Source organism: Mercenaria mercenaria, chromosome 5 (genome assembly GCF_021730395.1).
Source record: "Mercenaria mercenaria strain notata chromosome 5, MADL_Memer_1, whole genome shotgun sequence".
In the NCBI taxonomy this organism is placed as follows: domain Eukaryota; kingdom Metazoa; phylum Mollusca; class Bivalvia; order Venerida; family Veneridae; genus Mercenaria; species Mercenaria mercenaria.
This window is the reverse complement of record NC_069365.1, coordinates 34731459-34748206: the sequence shown is the minus strand read 5'-3', so window position 1 is coordinate 34748206 and position 16748 is coordinate 34731459. Positions and strand designations below refer to the sequence as shown.

General features: G+C 36.8%; 1 protein-coding gene across 1 annotated transcript in view; it reads left to right on the top strand.

Annotated features, from left to right (window-relative positions):
• LOC123556803 (uncharacterized) overlaps positions 1 to 16748 on the top strand; it is a 61323-nt gene that overhangs the window by 6978 nt on the left and 37597 nt on the right. Inside the window, exons 3-10 of the mRNA XM_053543151.1 lie at positions 2367 to 3375; positions 5280 to 5373; positions 5963 to 6081; positions 7583 to 7778; positions 8500 to 8633; positions 11665 to 11815; positions 14875 to 15039; positions 15379 to 15504. Coding sequence (XP_053399126.1) covers positions 2367 to 3375; positions 5280 to 5373; positions 5963 to 6081; positions 7583 to 7778; positions 8500 to 8633; positions 11665 to 11815; positions 14875 to 15039; positions 15379 to 15504 — 1994 coding nt within the window. The remainder of the gene's footprint in view (positions 1 to 2366; positions 3376 to 5279; positions 5374 to 5962; positions 6082 to 7582; positions 7779 to 8499; positions 8634 to 11664; positions 11816 to 14874; positions 15040 to 15378; positions 15505 to 16748) is intronic.

The following is a 16748-nucleotide window of genomic DNA, read 5'->3' as shown; positions in this document are numbered from 1 at the left end:
AATTTGCACATTTTCACCAGTTTCCACCAAATGACTATAAATCCAATCAGTCTGTGATTGAGTTTCACAGTTTAATCCTGCCTTGTTAGTTAACTCCATTAAAACAGTTGTTATCAATTATTTAACTATTTGTGCATCATTTTGTGTTGACCATTGTTTTTGAGCAGTTATAATCCTTTTTTTAACCTTTCACATGCTTTAGTTTTTCACTGTAAAGCGCCATCTTTCGCACTGCATTATGGACATGAGGAAGCAGTATTTAAAATTTTTTAATATTGCTGTTCATAAAAGATGCTAAAAATACTGTTTTTAGAAAATAACTGCATTAACTGTACGTAAAACTGTTTTTTTGTGAAAACATTTACAAAAACTTCAAAATAACAAACAGAAAACTGGCCACACCAGTTTATAAATCCTCCAGTTATATGCAGTTTCTAAAAAAACTGCTTTTTACTAGTCATTTCATGCTGGAAACACTTTTGTGATTGCGCAGCGTCCGTCGTCCGTCCGTCCGTCCGTCCGTCCATAAACTTTGCTTGTGACCACTCTAGAAGGTCAGATTTTTCATGGGGTCTTTATGAAAATTGGTCAGAATGTTCACCTTGATGATATCGAGGTCAGGTTCGAAACTGGGTCACGTGCGGTCAAAAACTAGGTCAGTAGGTCTGAAAATAGAAAAACCTTGTGACCTCTCTAGAGGCCATATTTTTCACAGAATCTTCATGAAAATTAGTCAGAATGTTCACCTTGATGATATCTAGGTCAAGTTCGAAACTGGATCACGTACCGTCAAAAACTAGGTCAGTAGGTCAAATAATAGGAAAACCTTGTGACCTCTCTAGAGGCCATATTTTTCATGGGATCTGTATGAAAAGTTGGTCTGAATGTTCATCTTGATGATATCTAGGTCAGTTTTAAAATTGGGTCACATGCGGTCAAAAACTAGGTCAGTAGGTCTAAAAATAGAAAAACCTTGTGACCTCCCTAAGCCATACTTTTGAATGGATCTTCATGAAAATTGGTCAGAAGTTCACCTTGATGATATCTAGGTCAAGTTCGAAACTGGGACACAAGCGGTCAATAACTAGGTCAGTAGGTCAAATAATAAAAAAACCTTGTGACCTCTCTAGAGGCTGTATTTTTCATGGGATCTGTATAAAAATTGGTCAGAAAGTTCATCTTGATGATATCTAGGTCATATTCGAAACTGGGTCAACTGTGGTCAAAAACTATGTCAGTAGGTCTAAAAATAGAAAAACCTTGTGACCTCTCTAGAGGCCATACTTTCAAATGGATCTTCATGAAAATTGGTCAGAATGTTCACCTTGATGATATCTAGGTCAATTTCGAAACTGGGTCACATGCCATCAATAACTAGGTCAGTAGGTCAAATAATAAAAAAAACCCTTGTGACCTCTCTAGAGGCCATATTTGTCATGGGATCTGTATGAAAGCTGGTCAGAATGTTCATCTTGATGATATCTAGGTAAAGTTTGAAACTGGATCAACTGCGGTCAAAAACTAGGTCAGTAGGTCTAAAAATAGAAAAACCTTATGACCTCTCTAGAGGCCATACTTTTGAATGGATCTTCATGAAAATTGGTCAGAATGTTCATCTTGATGATATCTAGGTCAAATTTAAAACTGGGTCACGTGCCATCAATAACTAGGTCAGTAGGTCAAATAATAAAAAACCTTGTGACCTCTCTAGAGGCCATAATTTTCAATGGATCTTCATGAAAATTGGTCAGAATTTTTATCTTGATCTAGGTCAGGTTCAAAACTGGGTCACATGAGCTCAAAAACTAGGTCACTATGTCAAATAATAGAAAAAACAACGCCATACTCGTTCAAAACTGGAACAGGTGAGCGATTCAGGACCATCATAGTCCTCTTGTTTAATAACTGGCAAAGAAGGCAGTTTTTCTGAAAAACTGTTGTTTCACTGCAAAAAGACTGCAAAATTGAGCAGTTTTTTTCTCTAAGGGAAATTTTACAGGGCACTTTCCGCGTGCTCGGTAATCAGCTGGCCGCTTACGGATAATTTATTAATTGGCGCTTTTTTGACAGTACACATAATCAATACTCTTATCAGTTAATTTAAAACTTCATTGATTAAAGTTACCTGTATACACTCGCCGTGACTCAGTTTGCTGATAAAAACATCGGAGAGGCATGTCTGCAGGATAAAGGGTGGGATTTAGCAGAAGATCAAAGGCAGGAGGGCACATTATAAGGGCAGCGTGGCGGCAGTTAAAAAGGTCAGGACGGGGCACCCCGCTGAGTCACCCTAGAAATAACACTACTGTAGCTTTTCCTTACAATTAAGCTAAAAGAAATTACTATAAATCAAACAACTATTTCAGGTTTCTGCTTCTAGCCCTGAAGAAGCTGATGAAAATGCAGAGGGAGGAGATAAAAACATGCATAACAGTGGCACAGACTCTAATGAAAGCAGTGAATATGAAACAGCCTGTGAAGATGAAGGTGAAATTGTAGAAAGGACAGAAGGTTTAAGTATTGCTGATGCTGAGAGTCAGTATGAAAGTATTGGTACAGATATTTTAGATTCTGTTTCTGACCTAGATATAGATGAAGATGATGATGATGATGATGATGATGAAGACGAGCTTGATGAAGAAGATGATTTGTTTATGTGTAGTATGGGCAGTGACACAGTGACAACTCAGTCACTAGGAGAAGTCCAGCAAGGACGAAGGAGACGACTGTCAAAGAAACAAAAAAGAAAAAGAAAAAAACACTTCAGAGTGGCATATATAGATGATTTATATAATCTTGGTAACTTATTTGATGCTACTGATGAAATCAATGATGTCTTTACTGAAGTATTAGCATCCGGGCCTGATGTAGAGATAAAAAATAGAGTGCCTACCCTTGTTGAATTGTGCTTGAAAGCAAATAAAAGAAAACAACGGTCTAACTCCGAGAAAAAGAAGAAGAAGACAAATGATGCAGAACTTGACAAAAGTGGTTCACTTGTCTTACCTTATGGAATGAAGAAACTACTCTCGAGTTGGAGCTGGAGCCAGAAACAACTAGAAAACCAACTTTCTTTTTTCTTGAGCAAAGTATTACCTGTGGTTGAGGAAAAAATGAAAAACAAATGTCATATATGTGATGAAATTAGAAGTGAAGCAAATGCCAGATTCACTCTGCCTAAGAGAAGTGTATGGACTGTTCTACCATTTCCACCAGCAAAACGTATAATAGAAAAGGTGCAATATGGATGTGAGAAAACTCCAACATTTTTATTCACTCCTACCATGCATTATCACAGTGAAACACAAAATAGTCACTACAGTTATTTGGATTACTACAACTATGTGAATGTTTGTTTGAGTGATGCTATGTGGGGTGAGTAAATTTTGGTATTTCATATTTAATTTTATCTATCAATTAACAAAACAGCTATATACATTGTATGTGAATTCAAATGTGAGTATTTATTGCTGTTCTTCAGAGGTCAGTGTGCCCAATCATGTGATGGCACTATGTCATTTTGAGCTCGAAAGTGAAAGTGGAAAGGTAAACAAAAATTTTAAATCAGGGCGTATGTTTTTTTATTCAATATATTGTGTTAATATCATGTACATGATTCGAAAATCTATTTGAAAGAGTTACCTCCGGTACTATGATTTCCCTACAAAAACTTTCTTGTTTTAACGCTATTCCTGTTCAACCACATTCGACATTGTGCGCTCTGAGGTGCTGTCACTGCAAGTCAATTGAACAGGAATAGCGTTAAAACAAGAAGGTTTTGGTGAGGAAATCGTAGTACTGGGGGTAGCACTTTTAAATAAGTTTCGAAGTATTGAAAAAAAACTTACACTCCGATACATAATTTTTGTTTACCTTTCTACTTTCACTTTCGAGCTCAAAATGACGTAGCGCGATCACGTGATTGGGCACACTGGAGGTCTCATTGGTGATAAGATAGCAGGGACTAAAGGGAAAACTGTTAACAGTTGTAAGTCATTGATGATAAAATTACAGGAGCCATAGAGAAAACTCTATAAGAAAGAAACAATTTATTCATGTGCAGCTTCTCATGAAGTGTTTTATTGACCTATACCAAGCTTGGCCAGAGAAAAGTCTGAAAGGTCAAGGTCAGGTCAATAATTATCCCCCGCCGATGAAATCGGGACGGGGGTATTGAAATGGCGTTGTCCGTCCGTCAGTCCGTCCGTCCGTCCGTCCGTCCGCAGCCATTTCTCAGTAACTACTTGGTAGAATTTCATGAAACTTGAAATAAACATGAACCAACATACTGCGATGATGCCCGTCAAGTTTTTTTTTGATTTGGGCAATTTTTCCCCCAGAGTTATTGCCCTTGATTTAATAAAAAATGTCCGTCTGGGGAGCTATTTCTCAGTAACTAACAGGTAGAATTTCATCAAATTGAAGTAGACATGAACCAAGATACTGTGCTGATGCCCGTCAATTTTTTTTTTGATAGGTCAATTTTCCCTCAGAGTTATTGCCCTTGATTAATGAAAAATGTCCGTCTGCAGCCATTTCTCATAACTAGCAGGTAGAATTTCATCAAACTTGAAAAAGACAAGAACCAAGATACTGCGACGATGCCCTTTTAAGGTTTTTTTCGATTGGTCAATTTTCCATATAGTTATTGCCCTTTAATTGTTTAAAAATCCACAGATCTGTACATAACAAACCAACCAATTGGAAGAATTTCATTAAACTTCTTTCATTCTTTTCCATGAACATTTTATTATAAACATGTGATGTTGTGTACCTACACCTGGGCACCACCTTACCCTTGGGTCCCCCCCTCCACCCCCCCCCCCCCATTTTTTTTTTTTTTTTTTTTTTTTTTTTTTCATTTTTCATTTTCTACAAAATTTATAATCAACATGTAAACTGTTGTGTCCTCACTCCCCCCCCCCCCCCCCCCCGCCCCACCCAAACAAACCAAACATTTTTTTTAATTTGATTTTGACTAATGAAATTATTTGCTTCTTGGTAACATTCTTAACTTTTTGCTGGATATATTTTTTTGCCGTTCCTCAACTCTGACCCTTTCGGCGGGGGATTCCAATTCATCGAATTTGCTTGTTTAAATTGCCTTCATGGTACATTTGTAACTTTCAGGACTTTCCTCTTTTAGATTTATAGTATCTTGATATTACTTTGGACATGTTGGAGGTCATGAATTCCTTTTTAAATCTGCAAAGAACCTAAACGTTTGTATCCTGGGATCATAATTTCAAGTACTTATATCAGATTTATATTTTTTGTAGCTTTGGCTACAACAGTAGACCTTATGCTGCCAAGTCAGACACATGCTTCTGCAACCACTGCCATTGTCCGTGTTAAGAGAGCTTTAAGTCTCAGGTAAGCATTTCATATCCGTAAATGTGTGAGTTATATTAAGGCTTCTGAGGCAAATTTGTGAAAACTGCTTAACTTCAATCATTTGAGGATATGAACGGAACAGTATAAGTATGGTAGTTCTTTTCAATTCGATGTTTGTACCAGAACTGATATTGGTATGGCCACACCAATAGGAAAGGCTTGAAATTTGCCTTATGTCTCTTATTTGTCAAGGAAAAATGGCATATGGCTTCTATTTGAAATCTAAATCACTCTCTTCACCCCAGTGGACTGGAGCCATACGCTGTTGCCATGTGAAAAAAACCATTTAGCTGAATTAAGGGAGGTTGGTGCCAGTGTTTCACCTAAAGTGTTGGCCTGTTCCCAAAATAATGTCTGAAACGTAGCATTGAAAGCTGGAAAATTGTCCCATGCTCAGAACTGGGTCCATATGTCTTAAAATGAAAAATAAAGAAAATGGTTATATGTAAATTTGACTGCTTTTCTTAGCCTTCATTAATTATAACACATTTCTACTGACTGTCTTAAGTGAACAAATGTTTTGAGTAGCAAATTCTAATAGTTGCTTTCTTTTCTGTCTTATTCACAGGTATAAGCATCTTGTTGATATCTTGTTTGAGAAAGTTCTTCCTTACGTAATGTGGGCTAGAGGAAAAGTTGCCATTGCAACAGATATGTTTCGAAATTTGGTTGAGAAAGAAACAGAGAGTAAGTATACAAAATGTATTTAGTGACAAAATGAACTTTAAGAAGGCATTTGTTGGATTGAACTTGTCTATCTGTAGACTTATGATTCCAGGTACTTGAAAAATGTGTCTGCTTGGTACCTGGCAAAGTGGTACCTGGCAATTTGTTGTGCGAAATACTAGCACAGTTTTAAATTGATTCCAGTGAAACTTAATAGACATTTTCACCACAAATTGTAGATATGCATAACCTATTTCTTTAGAGTCAGTTTTGGCAATTTTGAGGCAGACAAAATTTGTATATTGCATTGCTGATGCATGAGCTGTTACAGGGGTACTTATGGTTGCACTTGGTGTATCTTTGATATTTTCTGCTATATTAAATGAAAATGTAATTGTTGAATGTTCATATTTTCACAGATAGAGTTGCAAGTATTACATTAGTTATAACTTACTTTCAGTGGTAGCTCAGTTGCCAAAACAGCAGTAAAATAACTGGATACTGTTAATATGATTCTTGCCTTAGTTGTTTGTTTTTCTCAGTTTGATAAGTAAGGCTGTCTAGCAACTATTACTCTTTTTTTATGTCCCCAAAGGTGGGCATATTAAAATTGCACTGTCCGTCCCTGCGTGCTTCTGTGGGCCAGTATAAACTCTTGTTCGGGCTGTAACTCTGCCATCCATAAAGGGATTTTGAAATAACTTGACATAAATTTTCACCACAATGAGACAACCTGTCATACGCAAGACCAAGATCCATAGGTCCAAGGTCACACTTAGAGATCAAAGGTTAACAGGGTCTGTTTCTTGTCTGGTCCATAACTGTGCCATTTATCAAGGGATTTTAAAATAACTTTGCATAAATGTTTACCATAATAAGAAGATGTGTCATGCACTAGGTCCAGACCCCTAGCTCCAAGGTCAAGGTCACACTTAAAAGTAAAGGTTAACAGGGTCTGTTTCATGTCCGGTTCATAACCCTGCCATTCATCAAGGGATTTTAAAATTACTTGGCATAAATGTCCCTGGTAATGAGGCAATGTGTCATGCGCAAGATCCAGACTCCTAGCTCTAAGGTCAAGTTTACACTTAGAGGTTAACATGGTCTATTTCTTGTCCGGTCCATAACTCTGCCATCGATGAAGGGATTTTAAAATTACTTGGTGTAAATGTTTCCTATAATGAAATGACTTGTCATGCGCAAAACCCAAACACCTAGGTCCAAGGTCAAGGTCACACTTAGAAGTCAAATATTAACATAGTCTGTTTCTTGTCTGGTCCATAACTGCCATATATCAAGGGTTTTGAAAATAATTTGACACAAATGTTTACTATATTGAGCGTTGCGCTTATGACCCAGGTCTGTCAGGTCAAGGTCAAGGTCACAAAATGGTTCATACCTAAACTGTTCTGGCATATTTTGCACAGACAACTGTAGCATTCTTGGGCATGCTTCGGGGCATTTGTCACTAACAGTGACAGCTCTTGTTTTAGTTAAATTTTGACTTTACCTACCCATTCAGCTGATGCCAAGGCAATGTATCTAAGTGAGATAGCAAGGATGCATGCTATGTTTGGTGACTCTAAGACAGCTGAACAGTTTTATAGACTTGCTACAGAAACAGCCGTGGAAGACGTTCATAGAGAAAGAAGGGACAGATGTATCAATGAAGCAACAGAACAAAAACAGATACTTCTAGCTAGTATCTATGATACAGGGTATGTTGCTGTATGTGTTTGTAACTTTTGGAATATAGAGAAGGCTGTTCATTGTTTACCCTGCTGAATTTCTAAAATGGACTGGTCTATCATTTAATTTGGGCAGTACTGTTTATTACCCAAAAGGAATCACTGAAAATTTACTGAAGAAACTGTGCAGAGCAGGATCAGCCTCCATAAAAGTGCAGACTGATTATGGTGTGCATTGGTTGCAAAGGCAAAATGACTGGCCGACAGCAAGCTTAAAGTTTATGAACAGTATTTTAGAGAGAAAGTCGTTGTATACCTAATGTTCAGTATTTTAACATTATAGAAAATTATTGTATACCTATAATATGTTCAGTATTCTAGAATTTTAGAAAATACGTTATTGTTAACTTGATATCAGTATTTTAGAAAGATAGAAAGTCATTGTATACTTTATGTTCAGTATTTTGGAATTGTAGAGAGAAAGTCATTGTCTACTTAATTGATCAGGATTTCAGTACTTTAGAAAGAAAGTCATTGTATACCTATGTTCAGTATATTCATATACTCAGAATACCTCGACCTTTGACCATTAAACTTAATATTCAAATTGTTCATAGCAGTTGGTGACCCCTCTTGATTTTGAGATCATTTGGGTCAGTGGTTCTGAATTATCAGATATTTAGTGTGCTAGATGAACATGATGAAAAGAAATCCATATTGTTTTATCCTACTTCTTACTTGTATATTTTAGTGTGCTAGATAGAGAGAAAGCCATACAGTCATATTCTTACTGGACGGGAGTGAAAAATATACCAACAGTGAGAAATTCAACAATGATTGCGGGGCTTGATGCTTTACTCTGTTATCACCTATCACACTGTACAGGTATGTTTTTACTGGTCAAGTATATGCTTCTTACTACAGAAAATTTAAAACCATTGCTTAGAGGTAAGAATCTGAAAAATGAAATTTTAGCTCACATTGGCACTTGCAGGGTGTAGTATGAGGGATACTGGTAGGGATAAGGAGGTCTATTGTACTTGCCTAGGTGTCTGTCTCACTGTTGTATTTGCGTTAAAGTTTTATGACAAGGTTCTAAATTTAACTATATTTTCTTAACTGCTGCCCCTATTATCATCAAACTTCAAATAAGGGTTGGTCTTGAAAATGGACAGACATGTGGTAGTTAAGGGGTTGGTATCCTAAAGGTCAAGGTCTCTTTGGTAAAATGTTTTAATAGTGCTGGTTAAAGTTTAATGTCAAGCTTCTCAATTTCAATATACGAGTATATCTCCTTAGGTACTGCCCCTACAGTCATCATACTTCACATAAGGATTGATATTACAAAGTGGCAGACATCTTTGGGTATAAGGTTAAGTACCTCAAAGGTCAAGGTTACTTGGGTCAAATATTGTAAAAGTGCAGGCTTTGGCAATCTTCTCAAGTTCACTATATCTTTGTAACTACTACCACTATAATCATTAAAATAAATCACTTAAGGATTGATCATAGTTAGAGGCAGATATCTTTTGGTTAAGGGCCAGGTAGCTGAAAAGTCAAGGCCACTAGGGTCAGATCTAAAAATAGAAACATTCAGATGTCATTATCTGTTAAACAGCTGGTCTAGTTCTGAAATGTCATTAAATGTTTCTTCAGTGACACTACAGAAGTAATTAGTTTGTTAAACTATTCCAGTTTGTTAAAACCATTTGTATATGTATATACATGTATATAGTTGAATCCTTAAAACATCTTTCTCTCAGAAAGCACATGCATAATTTTGTCTCCCACCACACAGTGGTGTGGGAGACATATTGATTTACTCCAGTCTGTGTGTGTGTGTGTGTGTCTGTCTGTCTGTCTGTCTGTGTGTGTGTGTCTGTCACAAAGCTTGTCCGCACTCTAAGTCAAACATTTCTCATCCGATCTTCGCCAAACTTAAACAAAATGTGTTTGACCATAAGGCCTCGGCTAAGTTTGATAACTAGCCAAATCGGTCCAGGCAAATTGGAGTTATGGCCCTTGAATTACCAAAAATCGGCCTTTTTACTCTTGTCCGCACTCTACGTTGAACATTTCTCATCTGATCTTCACAAACTTGAACAAAATGTGTTTGACCATGAGACCTCGGCCAGGTTTGATAACTAGCCAAATCGGTCCAGGCATTTTGGAGTTATGGCCCTTGAATTACCGAAAAATCAGCCTTTTGACTCTTGTCCGCACTCTAAGTCAAACATGTCTCATCCGATCTTCACCAAACTTAAACAAAATGTGTTTGCCCATGAGATCCACCCAAGTTCAATAACTAGCCAAATCAGTCCAAGCATTTTGGAGTTAAGGCCCTTGAATTACTGAAAAATCAGCCTTTTTACTCTTGTCCGCTCTCTAAGTCGAACATTTCTCATCCGATCTTCACCAAACTTAAACAAAATGTGTTTGACCATGAGACCTCAGCCAAATTCGATAACTAGCCAAATTGGTCCAAGCATTTTGGAGTTACGGCCCCTGAATTACTGAAAAATCAGCCTTTTTACTCTTGTCCGCTCTCTAAGTCAAACATATCTCACCCGATCTTCACCAAACTTGAACAAAATGTGTTGTACCATAAGACCTCGGCCAAGTTCGATAACTAGCCAAATCTGCCCAGGCACTTTTGAATTATGTCCCTTGAATTACTGATCCATTCGTCCAGACCATCTAATTGGATCCACTTGTCTAAACCATTTAGAGAAACTGAGACATTTTTCATAGGGGCAGTTGTGGGAGACATGCACTTTTCTCAAAAGCATCTCTAGTTGGAAACTGACTTCACAGATATTTTCCTTGGTGACCATTACCAAAATTGTTCAACACTGTTAGGGGTCTAGGTCCATGATGACTCTTGTTTACCAAAACTCTTTCCTAAGATATTGCACAAGAATTTGATGGATTCAGTTGACCAGTTTATCTTTCCTTATACAAATTTTGTATTTTTCAGGACTGGTCCTGATTTTAGACTTTTGGTTGCCCGATTTTCCCTATATAATTCTATTGAAAATGGGGATTTCAGGCTTTTGATTTCTAACTGAATCCCAGGCCTGAATGTCAAAACATAGAATATAGCTGCACTAGAGTTGTATGCTTAAGTTTGACTTTAATAAGGCACTTTGTTATTAACTGTTTTAGGTACCAAATCTGCAACAAGTTATTTGTGTTTACAAGTCCAGATGTAACTTTAATATCATTCTAAGGGTCTCCATGGGTGGTAGTAGGATCATTTTGAATTTTTTGAAAATCTTAAATACTAGAAAAAAAATTGAGTTTATAAGGATCAATTTGCAATTTTTTGAAAATCTTAAATACTAGACAAATTATTGAGTTTATAAGGATCATTTTTGAATTTTTTGAAAATCTTAAATACTAGAAAAAAAAATTTGAGTTAATAAGGATCTTTTTGCAATTTTTTTGAAAATCTTGAATACTAGAAAAATTATTGAGCTTATAAGGATCGTTTTGCAATTTTTATGCCCCCGAAGGGAGGCATATTAGTTTGCACTTTACTCGCGAACCACTGCACCCAGGACCTTCAAACTTCACATGCTAATAGTACTTATTGAGTACACGACCCCTATTGGCTTTTGGGTCACCAGGTCAAAGGTCAAGGTCACCAGATCAAAGATCAAGGCGCTGCAGGGGGCATTTGTCACCATTAGTGACAGCTCTTGTTTAAAAATCTTAAATACTAGAAAATTTATTGAGTTTATTAGGATAGTTTTGCAATTATTTGAAAATCTTTAATACTAGAAAAATTATTGAGTTTATATACTAGGTAGGTTCATCTTTTAAGTCTTTCATGACTTGTTTTCCAGCCTTACCTGGTTAAAGCCAGTACATGTACTTGCAATTTAAAGGAAGTTTCGGTGTTTGTCCTTTGCAGATACAGGTTCAAAGCTCTATGATGAAGCAATTTCCAAGTTAGAGAAAATGACAAAGGAATGTAATTATGCATACTACTACCAGTCTTTGTTGCATGCTCTACAGGGTTCTGCTGATATATCAACAAGACTGTATAGGGAATGTAGAACATGGTAAGTTGGTATTGTAGTGCTACTGGATTTTGTTGCTTGCTCTACAGGGTTCTGCTGATATATCAACAAGACTGTATAGGGAATGTAGAACATGGTAAGTTGGTATTGTAGTGCTACTGGATTTTGTTGCTTGCTCTACAGGGTTCTGCTGATATATCAACAAGACTGTATAGGGAATGTAGAACATGGTAAGTTGGTATTTTAGTGCTAGGAGATTTTTTTTGCGTGCTCTACAGGGTTCTGTTGATGTATCAACAAGACTGTATAGGGAATGTAGAACATGGTAAGTTGTTATCCCCCGCCAATGAAATCGGGAGGTGGGTATTGAAATGGCGTTGTCGTTCCGTCACGTCCGTGCGTCCGTCCGCAGCCATTTCTCAGTAACTAGAATTTCATGAAACTTGAAATGAACATGAACCAACATACTGTGATGGTGCCCGTCAAGTTGTTGTTTTGATTGGTCAGTTTTCCTTCGAGTTATAGCCCTTGATTTAATGAAAAATGTCTGTCCGCAGCCGTTTCTCAGTAACTATCAGGTAGAATTTTATCAAACTTGAAATAAACATGCACCAACATACTGCGATGATGCCTGTCAAGTTGGGTTTTTTTTATTTGTCAATTTCCCGTAGAGTTATTGCTCTTAATTTAATGAAAAATCAACGTTTGCAGCCATTTCTCAGTAACAAGCTGGTAGAATTTCATGAAACTTGCAATAAATATGAACCAACATAATTCGATGATGCCTGTCATTTTTTTTTTAATTGGTCAATTTTCCTTAGAGTTATTGCCCTTCATTTGTTTAAAAATCTACAGATTTATACATAACAAACCAACCAATTTGTAGAATTTCATTAAACTTCTTTCATTCTTTTCCATGAACATTTATTATAAACAACATGTGAAGTTGTGTACCCACACCTGATCACCACCTTGCATTGGTCACACACCCTCCCCCTCACCCCCCCACCCCCCCAAAAATTTTTTATTTCATTCCTTTTTATTAATTTTTTCAAACCTTCCATGAATATTTATCAACATGCAAAGTTGTACCGTTCCCCCACCTCACTCCTCCACTCAGTCATGCCCACCAACCCAAGCATGCATCACCCTGCCCCTTCCCAGCCCATTTTTTTTTTTTTTAATTTTCCATCAATATAATCAACATAATATTATGATGTTTTGTACCCTCACCTAGTCACCCCCGCTGCTCTCCCCCCCAACACACACACACCAAAAAATAGCATTCATTTTCTGTTAAATTGATTTTGACTACCTATTTGCCTCTTAGTAACATCCTTAACTTTTTGCCAGATATATTGTTTTGCCATTCCTCACCACAAACCCTTTCGGCGGGGGATACCAATTCATCGAATTTGCTTGTTATTTTAGTGCTAGGTGATTTTGTTGCATGCTCTACAGGGTTCTGCTGATATATCAACAAGACTGTATAGGGAATGTTGATCATGGTAAGTTGGTATTGTAGTGCTACTGGATTTTGTTCATGCTCTGCAGGGTTCTGTTTATGTATCTACAATGTAGGTCATGGTAAATTGTTATTGTAGTGCTAGCTGATTTTGTTGCATGCTCTACAGGGTTCTGTTGATATATCTATGATGTAGATCATGGTAAGTTGGTATTGTAGTGCTAGCAGATTTTGTTGCTTGTTCTACAGGGTTCTGTTGATATATCTACAAGATATAAGAAATGTATACATGATACAAGAAATTTAAACCATGTTAAGATGTTATTGTTATACTACCAGTCTGTGTTCCATACTGAACATGGTTCTTTTGATATCTCTACAAGAGTAGACCATGATAGTAAGTTCAGCATGGAATGCTAGTTTACCAGTGGATGATCCATTGCTTACAATTTGTTTAATTCGCCTAGGTAGTCTGGTTGTATAGCCTTGGCTTCCAGTGAGAGAGATCTTGGGTTCGCTCCCTGGCCATGTCTTAACAGAGACATGAAAAATGGTACAAGTTGCTTTCTCGATATTACTAGGACTGGTCAGTATAATGTGTCTGAATGGGGTATCATGTCACCTATCTAAGGTGCGATATTCCAGTGAGACAGCACTATAAACTTTCTGCTCAGTGCTACAAGTAGACTCTGTTTACATGACTGAAAAGTTTCATAATTTCCTAATGACCTTTAGATCTTGGTCACTTTTGGATATTTATCATACCCCCTAAAATGATATAGGAGTGAGCTTGTCTGTCGGACCGTTGGCTTTCATGGTTTCCGGACAATAACTCATAAAAGGCTTGACAGATTTATATAATTTTTAGTACACAGATGTAACATCATATAATACAGGTCAAGTTTGACTTTGAGGTCAGTAGGTCAAAGGTCAAGGTCACATGACTCAGAACAGTTAAACAGTTTCCGGATGATAACTTGAGAACGCTTGGGCCTAGGATCATAAATTTTGGTACACAGGTGTAACATCATTAAGTACAGATCAAGTTTGACTTTGAGGTCAGTAGATCAAAGGTCAAGGTCACAGTGACCTGGACCAGTTAAACCGTTTCCGGATGATAACTTGAGAATTCTTGGGCCTAGGATCATAAATTTTGGTACACAGGTGTAACATCATAAAATACAGGTCAAGTTTGACTTTGAGGTCAGTAGGTCAAAGGTCAAGTTTACAAGAATCCGGAACAGTTTAATGGTTTACGGATGATAACTTGAGAACGCTTGGGCCTAGGATCATGAAAGTTGATAGGAAGGTTAGTCATGACCAGCAGATGATCCTTATTGATTTTGAGGTCGAAGGTCAAGGACACATTGACCCAGAACAGTAGAACTTTTTTGCAGGGTCGACAGATTTAAATCATTTTTAATACACAGGTGTAACATCATCAAATACAGGCCAAGTTTGACTTTGACATTGGTTTACTTCTATGACAAGGCTGTATTGAGGGTGTATAACTCGTCACTTCTGTGACAGCTCTCGTATATATTAAGGTACTAGAATAACTAATGATTGTCATTGAATAGCTGTTGCTACAAGGATTCCTACCTTCCAAAAATTGTGTATGCTTGTTAAATTTCAGTTGTTTCCATACACCAGGAGAAGCTGTTCTGCCACTATTAGGCCGTAAGGTTAGAAATCCATGGCAACCATTGATTGACCTTGTTAATACACAGACATTAAAGGTCAAGCCTTTAGAGGTTGTGTGGAGAACAAATTTGCAACCACCAAGAATAACAAAGAACAGGTGATTATAACCGTTAATAAAGTATCTGTTGTTTTACTATATAACAAATTCATGTATTCATGTCTCCTTGTAACCCATATCAGATTTATTGGCTTTTGATATAATTTGGTCTGCCTTACTGCTTTTTTGATACGGTCCACTTTTTGATATTTTCAGAATTGTAATCAGAATCTAAACAAACTGTATTTCTACCATTGTATAGTGAGAGCAAAAATGAATACTGCATTTTGGTTAATGACCTTGAACAGTTACTTTACCTTGAAGCCCTGTTCCTGTTACATTGAATATAAAGCTACTGTCTGATGAGTACTTAAAGATATATCCAAAAATACACTTCAGAACTATGGAAGCACAGGTAAACAGTCTGAAGTTGAATCTACGCCAGAATGAAGCTGGTCATGTGACAGGTGATATGCAGATGATGCTGCCCCCTATAAGGGATATTTCCTTGGATCCATATACAGGGTATGCCAGTAGATTAACTTTGATTCATATTATGCTAGGTGTTTCATATAAAGATGCTTTGAGTGTTTGTTCTTTTTACCCCCACCAAATCTGTTTTATATAGTCAGTCAGTACTGGTCACTGTGATGCTAGTATCAAAAAGCTTGACTATTTTAAGTCTATTTAGAATAGTCTAGCTATTCTACTCACACTAGTGTTGGCACACCTTGGTTAAAGTTTTGCATGCACGTATACAATATACATGGCTTCATTTAAAGGCATATAGCTTTGAAACTTAATTATTCTTTTTTCTAGGTCAATTACCAACCTCACTAAGTCAAGTCCCATAACTCTAACATGTTTTTTGACCAAATTATGTCCCCTTTTGGACATGGAAAATCCTGAGTAAAGTTTTACATGTACATGCAAGTTTTTGTCTCAAAAACTAATGCAGATATTGAATTGAAACTTCATATGTGTCTTCGGGGTTATAAAAATAGGTGAAATCATAAAATCCCATAACTCTGACATGCATGTTTGCCAAGTTATGCCCCCTTTTTGACTTAGAAAATCCTGGTTAAAGTTTTGCATGCAAGTACATATCAATAGCTTTTACTTTAAGGCAAGCTTTGAAACTTACTTTTTCTTTTTCTAGGTCAATTACCAACCTCACTGGGTCAAGTCCCATAATTTTTATATTTATTTTGGCCAAATTATGCCCCCTTTTAGACTTAAAAAATCTTGGTTAAAGTTTTGCGTGCAAGTTACTGTCTCAAAACTTAATGCAGATATTGAATTGAAACTTCACATTTGTCTTCGGGTTATAAATTTGGGTGATAGTACAAGTCCCTTGCTCTGACATGCATTTTGACCAAATTATGCTCCCTTTTGGATGGTTAAAGTTTTGCATGCAAGTACATATAGTCATTACTTAAAGGCATATAGCTTTGAAACTTATCTTTTTCTAGGTCAATTACCAACCTCACTGGGGCAAGTCCCATAACTCTGACTTGTATTTTGGCCAAATTATGCCCCTTTTGGGACTTAAGAAATCCTGGTTTAAGTTTTGCATACATGTCATTGTCTCCAAAACAAATGCAGATATTGAATTGAAACTTCATGTGTCTTCGGGGTTACAAAATTAGGTTATAAAACTAGGTGATAGCATCAAATCCCGTAACTTCTTCTTGTCCTTTCAACATTTCTTTTAACAACATGTCCTCTGAAGCATAAATAAAAAGTGATGAAATTTGGCCAGAATGTCT